Genomic DNA, 18,506 nt, shown 5'->3' with positions numbered 1-18,506 from the left:
GGGACGCGCCTAATGTTCAAAGGAAGTTAAATCCACAATATTTTATTTATTTCAACATAAAAATCTTGGCGCCCTTTCATTTCTACCTTGTTCTTGAACGAAACACAACATGTTGGAGGTAAAAGCTAAGGCAATGCTCCAAGGTGAAAAAATTTCAATATTGACATAACAAGGTACATGTGTGTATTAGCGCGCTCGTACAATATAGTAGGAAGAATGTAGGATTACTAGGATATATTTAGACCATGAAGAAGTAACGTTGATAAACCAAGTAAGACCATATAGATCACTTTATTATTATATAACTATTATAGTACTCATTAATCATACGGAATAAGGGCTTGTTCAAAATTTCGACTGAAGCATCTTCACTATGTGTGCATCTAGCTAGAAGGCCTTGCTTAGTACATCAACATTGATAGGTATATCAGCCCCGAAAACGGCGTTAGCAATGGTGACCGTACCAGGGTTATGGCTGCTTAATCCAGCAATAGCAGGGTATTTTCCAATATTGAATTGAAAATGAATGAGGCCTTGTGGAAAAACAAACACATCACCTTTGTTAAGCACCTTAGTGAACAACTTGTTATCGCCGTTTGCAAGGTTGGAAGTTACAAAGCCTACATAGAGGGTTCCTTCAATGACTGTAAGGATTTCGCTTGCACGAGGATGAGTGTGAGGAGGGTTAAGTGTTAGAATATATTGATATACATCAATATATTCTGGTAGTGTATAGTTGTTAAGTATATATTTTGTATATTATCTCTTCCTTATTTAAAGGAAGTTAGGTCCTTAATTGTAGCTAACTATACGTACTCTAGTTTGTATATAATGCCTTTGATAGGCCAAGATATATTCAAGGAATTATCTTCTTTCATTAAGGCCGTAAGGTGCGTAGTCAATCCTAGCCAATGAGATGCCGAGGGTGTTGAGCCCTGGAAGTTGTAATGCAGAGACTAGTGTAACAGCGGATTGTACCCTATTGTTAGTGTCCCCTTGCATGTCTAGCCCATCCTTAAAGAAATCCTCGGGTTTAGCATCCATTGGATTCTTACATAACAATCCATTCACAAACACTGCAAATTTATTAAATAGTCCTTAATTAGCATCAATTTTAACAATAAAGTACAAATCGAAATTAAAATTAAATAAATTCACAACATTTGTAATTAAATTGGACACACACAAAAAAAAAAAAAAAAAAAAAAAAAAAAAAAAAAAAAAAACATACATTCATTATTTGGGTCATTTACCGCAACACAAAAGTCTTGTAGCTGAGTAGGTACAGTCGCATAGGCCATGTAGGAAGACATGGCTAAGAAAGTAAGGTAAACAAGAAAATAACGAGCTTCCATGTTAAGATGAATACTCAATTGCTTGCCCTTCTCATTAATTATGATCAATATTTATACAAGAGGTCTCCTTGAGCAACAAGGAAGATAATATCAAAGATAATATTAAGGAAATTTTGACTTTTACCACCAAAAAATTTCGACAAATTGTTTTTTACCACCTACTATTTTAAAAGTTGTATTTTACCACCAAATAAAACTCAAAAAATTCTTTTTTACCACCTGCCATTTAGAAAACCGTTAAATCTAACGGAATTTTTTTAAATTCTTCGATTTTCGTGCCCAAAATATGTTCTTCATAGGTTTAGGGGGGTATTTTGGCCCTATGGGTCCAATTTGAGGTCAAAATTGATAAAAAATGATCGGAAATACCTCATTTTGCGTGTTTAAAAATATATCGAATTGCGTGAACACGCAAAACGAGGTATTTCTGATCATTTTTTTATCTTTGACCTCAAATTGGACCCGTAGGGCCAAAATGCCCCCCTAAACCTATAAAGAACATATTTTAGGCACGAAAATCGAAGAATGTTTTTAAACACCGTTAGATTTAACGGTTTTCTTAACGGTAGGTGGTGAAAAACAATTTTTAGAACATTATTTGGTGGTAAAATACAACTTTTAAAATGGTAGGTGGTAAAAAACAATTTGTCCAAATTTTTTGGTGGTAAAAGTCAAAATTTCCTAATATTAAACTAGGAAACTAAATATCCTAGCCTAAGATAATAACATAAATATAGCTAGGAAATATATCTTGCCTAACCATAAGATCTTGAATATATTCTATCATATCTTTCCTAACACCCCCCCCCCCTCAAATTAGAGCACTTGGATCAAAGATTCCCAACTTGCTAAGGAGATAATCAAACTGCTGCTTCCCCAAGGCCTTAGTAAAAATGTCCGCTAATTGCTCATTTGTGCGCACATGATGAGGAATAATTAGACCGTCTTGAATAGCATCCCGAACAAAGTGACAGTCATCTTCGATATGCTTTGTGCGCTCATGAAAAAGGGATTTTGAGTAATGTGTATCGCCGCTTGACTATCACAAAAAATGGGAATAGCACGAGGGTGTTGGACACCCAAGCTCAAAAGTAGACCCTTTAACCACTTCATCTCCATTGTTATAGAACACATAGAACGATACTCCGATTCACCCGAAGAAGTGGCCACCGTTGGTTGCTTCTTGCACTTCCAAGCAATCGGTGAGTGGCCTAAAAAGACCAACCAACCCGAAACTGAACGACGCGTGAGGGGACAAGCAGCCCAGTCCGCATCGCACCACCCCTCGAAGGTGAGATCACTGTCGGTCTTCAGCAATATTCTTTGACCCTTAAGGTAGCGTACCACACGCAATGCAGCCTCCCAGTGAGCTTCTTGGGGAGCTTTCAAGAACTTGGAGAGTACGTGCACAAAGTAAGTTAAATTAGGCCGAGTTACGGCAAGATAAACAAGGCGCCCAACCAGCCTTCGATAAGGCTCCGGATCATGTAAAATCGATGTAGTAGCACGCCCCAAATGATGATTTTGTTCCATAGGAGTCATAGCCGGTTTTGACCCTAAGAGACCTGTTTCCGAGATGATATCCAAAGCATATTTGCGTTGACACAAGAACAATCCGGTACTACTTCTTGCAACCTCAATGCCAAGAAAATATTTAAGAGCTCCCAAGTCCTTCATATGAAAGCAAGTATTCAAATAATTTTTGAATAATTTCAAAGTTGTAGAATAGTTCCCTGCAACAATTAAATCATCCACATACACAAGCACATTGAGTTGAATCGAACCCTTTGTGTAAGTAAACAAAGAATAATCCGAATATGATTGAATAAAACCATATTTCTTCAAGGTCGTAGTCAACTTGGAAAACCAACATCTAGGAGCTTGTTTGAGGCTATATAAAGATTTTCCAAGCCGACAAACAAGATCCGGCTCATCAGTGGAAAAACCCGGGGGAAGTTTCATGTATACTTCCTCATTTAAATCACCATGGAGAAATGCATTGTGAACATCCATTTGATGCAACTCCCAATTCTTTGAAGCGACAATAGCAAGGAAAGCACGCACCATGGTCATCTTGACAACCGGGGCAAAAGTCTCATCATAATCAATGCCTTCAGTTTGATGATTACCAAAGACAACTAGTCTTGCCTTTAATCGTTCAATACTACCATCCGAGCTGTATTTAATTTTATACAACCATTGACTTCCAAGGGCCTTTTTTCCGGGAGGAAGCTTCTCCAAAGTCCACGTGCCATTGACTTCTAAGGAAATCATCTCTTCTTTCATGGCCACTTTCCAACCATGATCTTGCATTGCCTCTTTGAAGGATCGTGGTTCTTTCCCACCTGTAATAGCTGCAACAAAATTTCGGTGTTTTGCAGAAAACTTATCTCAACTAACATAATTTGCTATAGGATACGGCATACCTAAGGGAGGAGTAGCAATCGGATTGAGTGATGCTTTGGATGGACTATTTCTTGCAACATGAGTATGAGTAACAAAATCCCGATACTTAGGATTTGGGAATTTTGGTCGATGCCCACGCCCCATCAAAGTGGGTGTCGTGGGGTCTTCACCAAGGTCAGCCCCTGCTGCTGACGTGTCAGGGGTGTCGGGGTGAGCAGCCGTGGCTGGGCTGGGTGGCGGAGCAGCCGCCTGTGGCAGTGGGGGAGGGGTGGCAGTCACTGGTGGCTGCTGCATTGGCTGCCCCTCCTCACTGTCGTGCATACTTGGAAAAAAATCCAAGTTGTCTCCCATATTAATCGTAGCATTCATACCACTAGTGTCTATATCAATATTGGTACTCTCGGCATCCAAATAAGGGAACACATCCTCAAAAAAACGCACATCACGAGAAACAAAAAATTCCTTTTTATCCAAGTCAAACAAATACCATCCTTTCTTCCCAAAGGGGTACCCAACAAAGATACATTTTCGGCTACGGCTTGCAAATTTATCCCCTTTTGCTCTTTGATTATGAGCAAAACACAAAGAACCAAACACTCTCAATTCACTAAACAAAGGTGGGGTACCAAACAACATCTCATAAGGTGTTTTATTTTCTAGGAGGATCGAGGGTGTACGATTAATTATGTGGGCTGCCGCAAGAGCACACTCCCCCCAAAAATAAATTGGTAACCCCCCCTGAAATCTAAGGGCTCGGGCAACATTGAGAATATGTTGATGTTTCCTCTCAACCCTCCCATTTTGTTGAGGGGTGCCTACACTTGATGTTTGAAATAATATACCCTGGGCAAGGAAATAAGTTTTCAAGCAAAAAAATTCGGTACAATTATCACTCCGAACTATTTTTACTTTTTGTGAAAATTGCCTATCAATCATAGCAATAAACGACATAAAAATCTTAAAGACTTCCGTTTGATCAATCAAAAGATATATCCATACGGCACGAGAATAATCATCAACCAAGGTTAAAAAATAATGACCACCACAAGATGAGGGTTCAACATAAGGGCCCCAAAGATCACAATGTACTATTTCAAAAATACGGGAAGCTTTATTATCACTTAAAGGAAATTTGTCTCTAGTGTGTTTAGAACGACGACACACTTCACAATCTTTATTTAAATGACCACTAGAATTTCTAAGAAAAGGGAGTAGCTTTACAACTTTTTCGGAAGGATGTCCCAACCATTTATGCTAAAGCTTCAAGGTATCTTCAACCGAAATTGCCGCAATTGATGCCTCTTCCCGAAGATAGTATAGTCCATCCTTGAGATCACCCATTTCAATCACCTCCCTCGTGCGTTGGTCCTGTATAGTACACAATGTAGAGTTAGTTATGACTTCACAATTATTAGTAGAGCACAATTGTGAAACCAAAATCAAGTTACAATTTAATTTAGGAACATAAAGCACATTGGGAAGAATTATTTTTTCCGTTATTTTTACAACTCCTTCTTTCATAGCAATCACATTAGAGCCATCCGGAAGACCAACATTGCAAGAAGGGACATCATGAACGGCCGTCAAACAAGAGAAATCACCGGTCACATGATGAGAGCAAACCGGTGTCAATAATCCACTTACCATTCACTCGATGAGATGGAGGTGGTGCATTACCCATAACGACCATCACAGTTTGCCATTGTTCGGGGGTGAGGTGCGGCATTGGAGCGGAAGCCGAGGTAGTATTAGATAGGGGGGCAGCAGTGGACGTGGTTGCGTTAGCCTTGACAGGCGCACCTCTGCCACGGCCAGCTGCTCTAGTGTCATCTTTCGAGCCGTATTTTTCCACATACCACGTGGGAACCCCGTGTTTATCAAAGCAAGTGGTTGCATCGTGGCCTTTTTTGTGACAATATGTGCAAACCAACGCTGCCCTTTCAGCATGAGACAGGCGTGGTCTGGAAATATTATCCATCCGAACCGCAAACCCAGCCACCTCCGGAGTCTCGTCTTTAATATTTGCGATGCCACATACTCTTTCTTCTTGTGCAATAGTCTGAAAAGCACAGTTCAAAGAGGGCAGGGGGTCTTGGGATAAAAGAGTGGAGCGAAGCGCGGCATAATAATCAGAGTATAACCCAAGGAGGAACTGTTGAAGGCGATCCCCTTCACGACGTTGTGCGTGTTGTTTTCCAACATCACATGTACATTTTCCGCACTTGCAACCGATCAATGGCTCGTGCTTATCTAATTCATCCCAAAGCACCGAGAGCTTGCTAAAGTATACAGCGATAGGCATTGATTTTGTTTGTTCACACCGAGAGATTTCAGACTTTAATTGTTGGATTCTAGGTCCATTAACAAGACCAAAACGTTCATGTAATTCATCCCAGAGCTTCTTCGCATTGTCATAATTTGATAGCATGGACCGCACCTCCGGATCAATCGTGTTCATAAGCCAAGACACGAGCATGCAATGGATCGTTACCCAATCGTCCTTGGTACAAGGAGGGGCATAGCTGACGATGGTACCATCCAAGAAGGAAAATTTGCGTCTGGAAGATAAGGCGATAAAAATCGCATGGGACCAATCATTGAAGTTGTTTAATTTTAGACGTTGGGAGGTAATAAAATCACCCGGACGATCTTGGGGTCCTAGGTAATACGGGGAGTTGGGTTCAATTTTAGGTGGCGGTGGCGACGGTGTGCCATCATCGCCGGGCATGGTTTATGGTGGTAAAAAAAAAAATTATGAGAGATAATCTGGCTCCGATACCATGTTAAGATGAATACTCAATTGCTTGCCCTTCTCATTAATTATGATCAATATTTATACAGGAGGTCTCCTTGAGCAACAAGGAAGATAATATCAAACTAGGAAACTAAATATCCTAGCCTAAGATAATAACATAAATATAGCTAGGAAATATATCTTGCCTAACATAAGATCTTGAAGATATTCTATCATATCTTTCCTAACATTCCATCTTAAGTTTTTTTTTTATGAAATTGGTATGTTACACTCAATAATGTATGTGAGTATTGTTGTCAAAAAAAAAAAAGTATGTGAGTATTATTACAAGTGCAAGTTATAATCTTCTTGCATGCTAATTGATCCTTTATAGTTCAAAGACGTGCATAGAATTGGTCATTAATTATCATGAAAATTCTTTTTTAATTGTTTTGATTTTCAATGAGGGTAGTTATTTAGTGGTTTAATTTTTTACTTAGCAGGTAAATGACCTCGTCAGTCTTGCATTTTTGACATAGTCAGAACATGGAATATAGTTTTAAATAATTAACTTAATAAACTAATGTTATAAGATTAGGTTGATCAGTTAGAGTAGTATGTTTTACTAATGCAATATTCCAAATATTAAGAGTACAAATTCTTAAATGGACCTGGTTCACACTAATTTATTGTGGACCACTAACATCAGGAAAACTATGGTTATTTTATTAGTTAAAAAAAGAGTAACTATAATACTTAAAAAGGTTTCTATGTTGAAATAAAGTCATTTTGGTAATATATAGGCTATAAGAGGTTAACTTTTTAATAAAATATTTTATATACCGGTTAATTAATATGAATAATAAAAGTCACTATGTTAAAATTAGGGTCATAACGTTATACTTTAAGTTCACAATAATATTAAACGTTATACTAGTTTTAATAAAGGTTACTATGTTAAAAATAGGGTTACTATGTAAAAATTAAAGGTTATTATGTTTAATATAATGTCAGTTGTGTGTGTATAAACCTCGGGTCCACAATAACATTATTGTGGACCAGGTCCACGCAAGTCTTTTTGTATTAAGAGTACGTAGGATGTTTTGATAAATGCGAAAAACAGATAAGCACAATCTAAAGTATATACGTTGTATAAGAGTAAGAATCTAAGATGCATGATTTTCTAACTACTACCTTTATTTTTGTAAAAGTTTAATCGATTACAAACTCTTAAATAAATTTGGTTCACATTAATTAATACTCCCTCCGTCCCTAAATTATATTCCTATTTCTAGCATTCCTCACATAATAGAGAGAAGTAGGAATGTAATTTAGGGACAAAGGGATACTGTGTATTAGAGACACTATGATTGTTTTATTATTAAAAAAAGGTCATTATATTTTATTTTTTTAAAACAAAAGGTCATTATATTAACATAAAGATTAATATGTTAAAATAAAATTCGTTATATAAAAGTAATGAGAGATTTTTTAGATGAAAATTTTTAAATACTCGTTGATAAATTTAAAAGGAGTAAGAATGTAAGATATGCTAACATATTAAGGGTATGTTCTGATTGACTGAGCAAAACTAAACTAAACTGAATATTTTATAAGAGAATGAAATTAGGAGCTGAACTGAATTGAACTTATTAGAACTAAACTGAACTAATTAGAGCTGAACTGAACTGAAAATAATCGTATCACAACAGGCCCTAAGATATACAGTTTTTCTCAAAAGTTTTATATGTAGCATATCTTACTTCCTTCATATTTTTGTTATTCACTTTATGCTTTCATTTATTTTTGTTATTTTCTTATGCCATTTTTTTTTAACAGTAATAGAATATGATAACTTTTTATTCAATATTTTTTTATCAACTAGTTGAACCTAGTTTGAGGGCTCAAATAATTTTTTTTTTTTGACACACTCAATTAAATTAAATAGACCTCATACTCTATATCTCTTCTATTTAAAGAAAAAGTTGTCTAATACATAGTCCTTTTTTACACTTCTCTTGATTTCTGTAGGTATTAGCGATGTTAAGTCCTAGCCATTGTGTGCCTGTGCCTGTGCCTCTCCGATCCAATCCTTTTCTGAGGAAATAGAAATAGAGGAAAGTTAGACATTTACAAATACATAACAAGAGGTATTCATGTAATTATACATATGTACAAACAAATGCATATTTTGATATCATTGGATGATCAAATGGTACCACTGAATATACAGTGATACTATATACATCCACATAATGGTATTATATATGCATTCAGTTCTACAAAATTTATGCATAAATAGTACCACTGAGGATTCAATGGTACCATATAAACTTTCAGTGGAACAATCAAAATGTGGTCCCCCATCACATGATACAATCCGACTAAAAAATAGGTGGGGTCTACCTACAGATCTCTCTCTCCTCTTTTCTCTCTCTATCATGTGTTTTAATAATATTTTAATAAATATTATGCATTTATAAGGGTGTGTTTATTGGGAGTCTTGTGGAGAGTCTTGAGTAAGTCTTACCAATAATCTTGCTTGAAATTTGGAGGAGTCTTGAAATGAGTCTTTAAAAACCAAACTCTACTCAAGACTCACTTGGCATATATTTGTTGACCAACAAAGAGGCAATTAAGTTGACAAAGTTTGCATGGCCCAATAATACCATGCAACCTCATCATCATCACCAATGTTGTTTTATGAGCAAGTGAGTCTGGAGTGAGTCTTAGGATAATGTGTGAAAATGGAGAGAGTCTTGTGTAAGTTTGAATAATAAAAAAATAATTAAAAACTAGTGGAAAGTTGATGTGGCAGAGTCTGGAGTCTTAATCAGAGTTTGGGGATAAACTTACCCTAAATGTCTAACTTTCCTCCCGTTAAAATTCTTCATCCTTTTCTCTCTAGAATTTTCAAAACTTAATTTTTATAGGTAAAATGTGGTCAATTAAATTTTAGTTATTTTTTACTCTATCTTTAAGTAGTGTATGTTCTTGTTTTTCTTTTTCAATAAAATTGCATTCTTTAAATATAATGAGCTCATGGGTATTAATTTAGTTAAGGAGTTAATACTACTTGAGAAGTTGAGAGTACTAAAATTTGTAAAAAGTTTCACTAAAGGTACTGAAGTTTCAAAAGCTTCAAATAGAGTATTCAACCCATAAGTAACCTACTACAACAGGTTAACATTTAAAAAAAATAATTAAAAAAATAAATAAAAATACTGACATGAAAGCATAAGGTACAAAAGTTTCAAATATGTATGTTCACCATATTTCATGATAAAATTTATTTTAATTTGTAAAAAAATCATAGTGAAAGTTGATACATAAATCGTAAAACAAAATCAAACGTGTTAATTATATAAGACAGAAGGAATACTTCACAACATATAAACCTTGGGCACAAACCATGTTGGAATAAACAAGGCAAGACACGATAATTTATTTACCTTAAGTTCTACAAAAACACTTGCGTGGACCTGGTCCACAATAATATTATTGTGGACCCGAGGTCTATACACACGCAACTGACATTATATTGAATATAGTGACCATTATTTTTAACATAGTAACCTTATTTTTAACATAGTAACTTTTATTAAAACTACTACAACGTTTAATAATATTGTGAACTTGAAATACGACGCTATTACCCTAATTTTAGCATAGTGACCTTTATTATTCATATTGATCAGTATATAAAATATTTCATTACAAAAATAACCACTTAGGCCTATATATTACCAAAATGATTTTTATTTCAACATAGTGACCTTTTTTAAAATTATAGTGACCCTTTTTTTTGTTAATAAAACAACCATATTTTCTCTAATGTTAGTGGTCCACAATAAATTAGTGTGAACCAGGTCCATTTAAGAATTTGTATAAGTTCTAGAGGTTAAATTATTTTGAAAAATTAAAATAAAATAGAGCTATATGTAAGAGATAAAAACATGAAAATTTTATCAATGTCTTATAAAAATGGTCAGTTTTTTTTTTATGTCGTATCAAAATACTCCTATTAATAAAGGCCATGGCTTTTTTTTTTCTCTTTCTTTCTTTTCTTGTCTCTGATCCACTTATATTGTACACCATCAATTACATAGTACTGTATAAGATTCATAACAAAAAGTAGATATTGTCATGTTGGAAATTACTCTATCCATCCTTAATTAGCTTAAGCAGTTACCTACACACACATATCTCTCTCCTCTCATCTCCTCTCCTCCTCTCTTCTAGGGTTTCTTCAAAATATTGGCCGTTTAGGCCGGAAATAGTCTAATTTCTTCGGAAATTAGACTATTTCCGACCCTTTTCCTTTAATTTTATTTAGTTTTGCAATTTGAATTTCAATAAATCTACACAAGTAGTGTAGATATTCGTCCGTCTCCCTATGGTGGAGTCGTTAGTTTCCGTTAGTTTATTTGTTTGTTTTTGTTTAGGGTTTGTTTGTGTGTTAGGGTTCATAAAAAAAGTAATCATCTTTTGCCCTATTGTCAGTTCTTTGGTAAAGATTTGTTCAGGATCGCAACGGTTGTTAATTTTTCAAATGCGTTCAGGCGAAACAGATGAGAATCATCCTTACGGCTACAACAAATCGTTAGACCGTCTCTCCGAAAAGGCTGTATATTCCAGCAATGTGTGCGAGAGATGTACCACAGTGCAAGATCTTTTCAACGACCGTAGCTCTGATGAAGGAAAACCTAATTTGATTCAATTTTATATATTTGTTAATTTAGATTTCATTTGTAGATGCCGAATGGCTTTTAATTAATGAATGATTTGTTTCAAAAAAAATATTAGCTTAAGCAGTTTGACTTTAAAATAACCATTTTAAGAAATTCTTTTTTTTTTTTTTTTTTTTGAAAAATTCTCTTTGGTAAAAAGTGAAAATCTATAATCTATCTATATCATACTATTTTAAAATAAGACACATGTCATGTTGTACTTGTCATTAAATATTTTCCCTTCAAAGCTAAATGATGTCATCGTTTTGTATTTTTATTTTATTTTATTAAAAGTTCTGGTCAATTACATTATTATTAGTATTAAATTTTGAAAATTGGTCAATTCTATATAACAATAGTAATTTAATTTGTCTTTCTCGGATACTTATTTCATCATTCAATTATGAGCTTTATTATTGCTTTTTTTTTAATATGTTATGTTTCATGTTTTAATAATAATTTTGTTTTAATTTTGGTATGAAAAAATTATTAAATTTAGAAAATTTTATTTAATCTAGTTTTCATTATCATTGATAACATTATATTAGCTTACTTATAACATTAAAAATTAATTTAATTAAATTTTTAACTAAAGTTAGAGGTTTTTGGTAAGTTTTTTTTTCTTTTTTAATAATTAAAATATTATGAGAAAATAATTTATTTTTTATTTTTTTTTAAAAAAAAATACAATATATATAAACAAATGTTACTCTGCACTTCTGTAGTATGTAAGATACGGAGTATAATTTAAGTTTATGTTCATGTATGTTATCGAGTAAAGTTGTATAAAACTATAAAAGCCAAAGTGTTCCACTTGAATAGGAACATAAGATTGTAGAAGAGTTTGAAAAGGCAGAGTTGTCAGTTGTTAGCAACAAATACTCGTAGAAACCAATCATCATTTCAATCCTCAACCTTCTCCCACAATTCCCCTATGTGGGTTTATAAATGGGAAAATACAAGTTAATCTGTCAGATAAACTTTGTTAATTTGATGGAAATTTTGTAAATATATTGAAAAAGTGGGGTTATTTATTCAGTACTTTTGGTGAGCTGTCCAATTACTGTTTGTCTTTTGTTTTTACTGTTTGGTGAGGAAATTACACATCTACCCATCAACTAGTACATGAAAAGACACATATACCCCTCCACTGATACTTGAAAAGACAATTATACCCCCAGATAAACAAAATTTGTTTATCTGGGGAATTGACTGGGTATCCCTCTTTATAAATTACAATTATTTCCTTTGTTTCAAAATAAATGTTTCACTCTAATTGGCATAATCGTCAATACGAATTTCGACAAACGATACGGAGTATAATTAATTATCCACAACTATAGATAAGAGAAAGTTTATATTAGGAAAATGTATATACATGGGACGAGACGAACGAACAAATAACAAATAAGGTGAAGAGAATCGAGCCTTATTTAAGCTTATCTTAACTTAATTAAGGACCTGTCCTGATTTATTGAACTAAGCTGAACTGAATTGAAATGAATTATTTATAAGAGAAGGAAATTAGGAAATGAACTGAATTGAAATTAAGCTGAAGAGAACAGACCTTAAATTTATTAGAATCTATCTAAATTCATTCAAACTTATTTTAATTGTAAGGCCAGTTCACTTCACCTTATTTTTTTACTGAACTTAAATTATTTTTACTAAACTGAAATTTTTTTTTGAAATTTCTTTTTTTTTTGCTAAACTGGAATTATTTTTACTTATTCTATATTATATTTCTTCATTAGAGTTACTGATTTTTACTAAACTGAAATTATTTTTACTGAACCGAAATTAATTTTACTGAACTGAACTTATTTTCACTGATATGAAATTACTTTTTACTAAATATTATTTATTTAAGGTGAACTGAAATTGTTTTTACTAATTCTATATTATAAGTTATTATTATTATTATTATTATTATTATTATTATTATTATTATTATATATAAGGGGGGTTTTCCCCAAGATTTTAGAGCGTCATGTAAGATTTTGATTTTTAAAAATAATTAGAGCGTCATGTAAGATTATAATTTTAAAATTTTTTATGTAGGATAATAATTTTATAAAAAATAACTTGAATAAAAATTTTATTTTATTTAAGAATTTTAAAAATATACAATCGCCATGTAAGCCAATTAACGAATGAGATTTTTAATTTTAGATATTAAAAACGATGAATAGGAATTTTAGGATTAAAATAACATAAAAAAATAAAATAAATTAAAAAAAAAACTTTCATATAAAAGATAATCCTACGAATGACATACCATATATAAAATTTAATTTTTTTTAATTAAAATTAAAAGTATGTACAACCCTAACAAAGAAGGTCGTATCATAAATTACATTAACTTTTTGAATAGGCAATAGCAATTTATTTGTTTATTTTAATTTATTTATTAACTTTTTTGGTCAAAAACTGTTAAATAGTAAAATGAATCATATAATTACAAAACAATCTTAGAGTCTAACTAAGGGCCTATTTCGATTTACTTAAATAACTGATTTGAATTGAACTAATTGGGGTTGAACTGAACTAAATAGAGTTGAAATGAATTATTTATGAAAGAAGGAAAGTAGGAATTGAACTGAACTGAATTGATTGGAGCTGAACAGAAGTGAACTGAAATTAAGTTAAAGTGAACAGGTTAGTTCCTTCAGTTCAGTTGAGTTCCTAATTTGGTTCGAACCGGGATAATGGAACGGGGAAATGGATCGGATTGGCTCTAGACCGGACTGGACCAAACTAATCGATCCGGTCTTCGTGTCGAGAACTTTGTTTTTCCGGTTTTTAGTTCGGTCCGGTCCAAAACCCTATAGAAACCGGTCTTGGACCGAATCCGTTTTTTGCTTAAAATTCTACCTAAAACTTTTAATAATGATTAAGATTATCCTTAATAAGCTTGAAAAAAATTAGTTGTATGAGATTTTTTGTGCTAAAATTTTTTTTTAAAAAAAAAAAGGTTAAAATATTGTTTTTCCTTTTATTTTTTTTCGAATTTTCCAAAAATTCTTAAAATTTAGAATTTTTTTTATTAAAATTCCAAAATCGGTCCAAACCGGCCCAGTCCGGGGGTTTTGGACCGAATTTTTCAATCAGGTTTGGGTTCGGTCCTAGCTAGCTTAATCGGTCCGATCTTCGTTTTTTGTAATTCAATTTTTCGACCTTCGGTCCAATCCGGTCCGGTCTTGGACCGATGAACAACCCTAACTGGAAAAAAGCTAAACAGAACAAGCCCTAAGAAATATAAAGAGTATTATTTTTTTTTATATTTATGTAGTTCGTCTTAAAATCCGTGCATCACATAGACTTTCAACTACTGTTTAATAATTTTAAACAAGTTTGGAGCATCAACAACCTCACTTATGTACGTACTACTTCCTCTATTCTTTTTTACTTGACCTGTTTTTTTTATCACGCTTGCAAAATTTTAATGATCAGTAACTTAAATTCTCCATAAGTAAAAATTATAAAAGTTATATATTATGATAGTACTTATTGAGACAAATCCAAAAAGATCATACATGAATATATTTTCCCTTACATATTATTCACAAAAGACGGTCAAAAAAAGGATGGTGAATAGTGTAAAAGTCAAAGCGGGTCAAGGAATAAAGAACGGAGTAAGTATATATTAACATTCCATTTTAAAGAAAGAGTTGATATTTGAAATCAAGTTAATATTTCCTAATAACTACTGTATACTTTTTTCGTTTTTTGAAAACTTATGCATTATTTGTAAACTTCTCGATTAGCACTTGCATAAATGCATAATATTAAAATTTTATAATCTTTACTTATACTAGTATGTATAATGAATAAATATGAGTGACAATTAATACATTAACAAACGTAAAAAAAAAAAAAAAAGTATTGCAGATTTAAAAACAACAAATGTATAACTTAAAACTTAAGAAACTTCGTTTGTTTTACTTCGTATTATAATTCAATATTGACACGTACATATAACAAGTACGTACGTAATGCACGCGTACAATATAGGACGGAGTAACTAACAAATACTTCCTCCGTTCTGTTAATATTGCAACGAGGAGGAAATTACGATCCCGAAACACCTTTTATATGCTAAATATCTATAATTGTGTAAGAGTAAAAATTATAAAAAGTTGATATTGTGGAAGTATTTTATGAGACGAATCCAACGAGATCACACTTAACCATATTTTGCTTAACGTATAACTCATATTATATGGTCAAACAAGAGTGATGAATAGTGCAAAAAGTCAATTGTTACAATATTAATAGAACGGATGAAGTATTATTTATTAGCATGCGTACAATAGAGTAGCCTATGCTAGTAGGACTACTAGGATATGTATAAATTTAGAACATAAAGAACTAACATTGATAAACCAAGACCATATCAATCACTTGGTTATTATTGTATAAATACTCCAAAATCATACGTAGTAGAAAATTAAATTAGGGGCACATTTAAAATTTTGATTGGAGCATCTTCACTATGTGTTCATCTAGCTGGAAGGCCTTGCTTAGTACATCAACATTGATAGGTGGATCAGCCCCGAAAACGGCGTTAGCAATGGTGACCGTACCAGGGTTTTGGCTGCTTAGTCCAGCAATAGCAATGGCAGGATATTTTCCAATATTGAATTGAAAATGAATGAGGCCTTGTGGAAAAACAAACACATCACCTTTGTTAAGCACCTTTGTAAACAACTTATTATCGCCGTTAGCAAGGTTGGAAGTTACAAAGCCTACATAGAGGGTTCCTTCAATGACTGTAAGGATTTCACTTGCACGAGGATGTGTGTGAGGAGGGTTAAGGCCGTAAGGCGCATAGTCAATCCTAGCCAATGAGATGCCGAGGGTGTTGAGCCCTGGAAGTTGTAATGCAGAGACTAGTGTAACAGCGGATTGTACCCTATTGTTAGTGTCCCCTGGCTTGTCTAGCCCATCCTTAAAGAAATCCTCGGGTTTAGCATCCATTGGATTCTTGCAAAGCAATCCATTCACAAACACTGCAAATTTTTAAATACTCCTTAGTCAGCATCAATTTTAAAAGTAAAGTACATATCGAAATTAAAATTAAATAAATTCACAAGGTTTGTTATCAAATTGGACAAAAAAACATACGCTCACTATTTGGGTCATTCACCGCAACACAGAAGTCTTGTAGCTGAGTAGGATCCGTTGCATAGGCCATGTAGGAAGACATGGCTAAGAAAGTAAGGTAAACAAGAAAATAACGAGCTTCCATCTCTTTTTCTTATGAAATTGGTTAGTTACACTCAAATAATTAATGAATAATGAGACTATGTGAGTATTACTAAAGTGTAAGTTATAATCTTCTTGCATGGTAAATGATCCCTTTTATAGTTGAGGTTGGATAACTAGACTATGTTTCGAAGAAGTATACGTAGAATTGGTCATTAATCATGAAACTTTCTAGTCTATTTGTTTAGTTTTTCAATGAGGGTAGTTAATTAATATTTTAATTTTCTCACTTAGCAGGTAATGACCTCGTCAATCTTGCATTGTATAGTCGTCGAGGAGAATGATATGGTTTTATATAATCAACTAATGTCGTAAGCTTAGGTTAATCAGTTTGAGTAGGACGTTTTAGTTATGCAATATCTGAATAGTTAGAGTAGGATGTATTAATAATGCAAAATACTGTACTTTAACAAACATGTACAAACAACTAAAAAATGTTTTTCTAACTAATACTTTCGGGTTTTTTTTTTTGGTATGTTTCACACTTTACTTACCTTTTGTTTTCTTTTAATTTTTTTCTAAATTCTACACTACGTACCTGTATATGATAAATTATTATTACTCCATCTATCTCTTGTCATATTTTTATGCTCAAATTTTGAAAACTTTGACCAATACTCGTAATTCTCAATAATGTGTTTGATAATTTTATAGTATAAGCCACTATAAAGTCATGTTCTCTTCACTTATTTTTATTGAATTAGAATTATTATTCATATATTTAAATTATTTTTGCTAAGTACTAAAAAAAATTCTTTATTAAAACTTTCTTTTGTTGATTCATTGTTATATTTGTTCTTTGAGAACATTGATTTTTACTAGATTAAAACTAATTTTGCTGCATTTAATTTATTTTTACTAAAATTATATTTGAATATTACTGTTCTAACATGAAGTATAACAATTATTTAGTATACATTTTGATTAATTAATTTATGGTCAAACAAAATACAAAGTAAAAATCATATTGATGATACTATTCAATCACTACAAAAATATTTAAAAGCTATGACATTTGAGCAGAGGATTGGATATGTACGTGACGATGGCAAGTAAACCTAAAAGTATATATGTCACAGAAACATGTTATTTATTTGAATAATAAGAGAAATAACAATACTAACCTACAAGTAATTAGTGCTTGTTATGTTTTCAGTGTCCAATTTTGACCGACACATACTAATAATGTTTAAAAAGTGAGTACCCGTACCATAGAATACATCATGGCATCAAAAAAGCTAATGTCATGCATTGCGCCAAAATTAATAAATTCTTCTCTTTTTCTACATCATGTTCTTTGAAGAAAAACAAATTAAAACCTTCATGTATTTGTCACTCTATACATCTTTCATTCAGAAGTCAACTTTAACATTACTTAATAAGTAAGGTGCTAGGTAAGGTACTAAAGTACCATATGCACTCCATGTCAAAATTAGATAATGATTTTATCATGATTGCAAATTGATTTCAATTCCTCCCACATAAATTAATTTAAAGTTTTGGCCTGGCTTATTTTATAAATTTTCATTTAAGACGCTCTTTGAAATTTGATCATGGTGTGCCATGGCTCATGGGCATGGCCGCATGGTTAATGTTAAAGGTTTGTTCCTCCAATACTCCTGTCAAATTAATTAAGACAAAGCACATTCAACTCTGAACCATTTCATTCACTACAAAACTTTAGTCACTCAAATTTAATAAGAAAAATTTGTAAAAGAAGGACCTTTTAACTGGTCGATTTTTTTTAAAAGAATATCTATACTATCTATTAAAAGGCGTTTCTTTTAAAGGAACGGTGCCACATGGCACTCTTCAAAGTATGTGTGTTATGTCTCAATGCCACATCATCATCCAAAGTATATAAGTCACATAAGCTAGCCAGTTCACTTAACAAAATAAAATATGCTTTGAACAAGTACTTGAACCCATAACCTCCAATACATATAGGTAATACATTTACCATCTCAACCAACTATTATTGATGTTACAAGTTTGACATAATATTATATATTT

The 18,506-nt window shown here is 32.7% G+C and overlaps 1 protein-coding gene and 1 pseudogene across 1 annotated transcript; both read right to left on the bottom strand.

Annotated features, from left to right (window-relative positions):
- Positions 1–345: 345 nt before the first annotated feature.
- LOC110693679 lies at positions 346–1,470 on the bottom strand (annotated as a pseudogene).
- A 14,026-nt stretch (positions 1,471–15,496) lies between these two features.
- On the bottom strand, positions 15,497–16,565 carry LOC110693678 (germin-like protein 8-2). Its single transcript, XM_021870838.1, has 2 exons — positions 16,353–16,565; positions 15,497–16,237 (listed from the first exon to the last, which is right to left on the bottom strand). Exons 1-2 carry the CDS (start codon positions 16,474–16,476, stop codon positions 15,693–15,695), a joined length of 669 nt encoding a protein of 222 aa, XP_021726530.1. The 5' UTR covers positions 16,477–16,565; the 3' UTR covers positions 15,497–15,692.
- Positions 16,566–18,506: the final 1,941 nt, after the last annotated feature.

The sequence above is a fragment of the Chenopodium quinoa genome, unplaced genomic scaffold, assembly GCF_001683475.1.
Source record: "Chenopodium quinoa cultivar QQ74 unplaced genomic scaffold, ASM168347v1, whole genome shotgun sequence".
In the NCBI taxonomy this organism is placed as follows: Eukaryota; Viridiplantae; Streptophyta; class Magnoliopsida; order Caryophyllales; family Amaranthaceae; genus Chenopodium; species Chenopodium quinoa.
The sequence above is the reverse complement of the archived record's forward strand: the minus strand, read 5'-3'. Positions and strand labels throughout refer to the sequence as shown.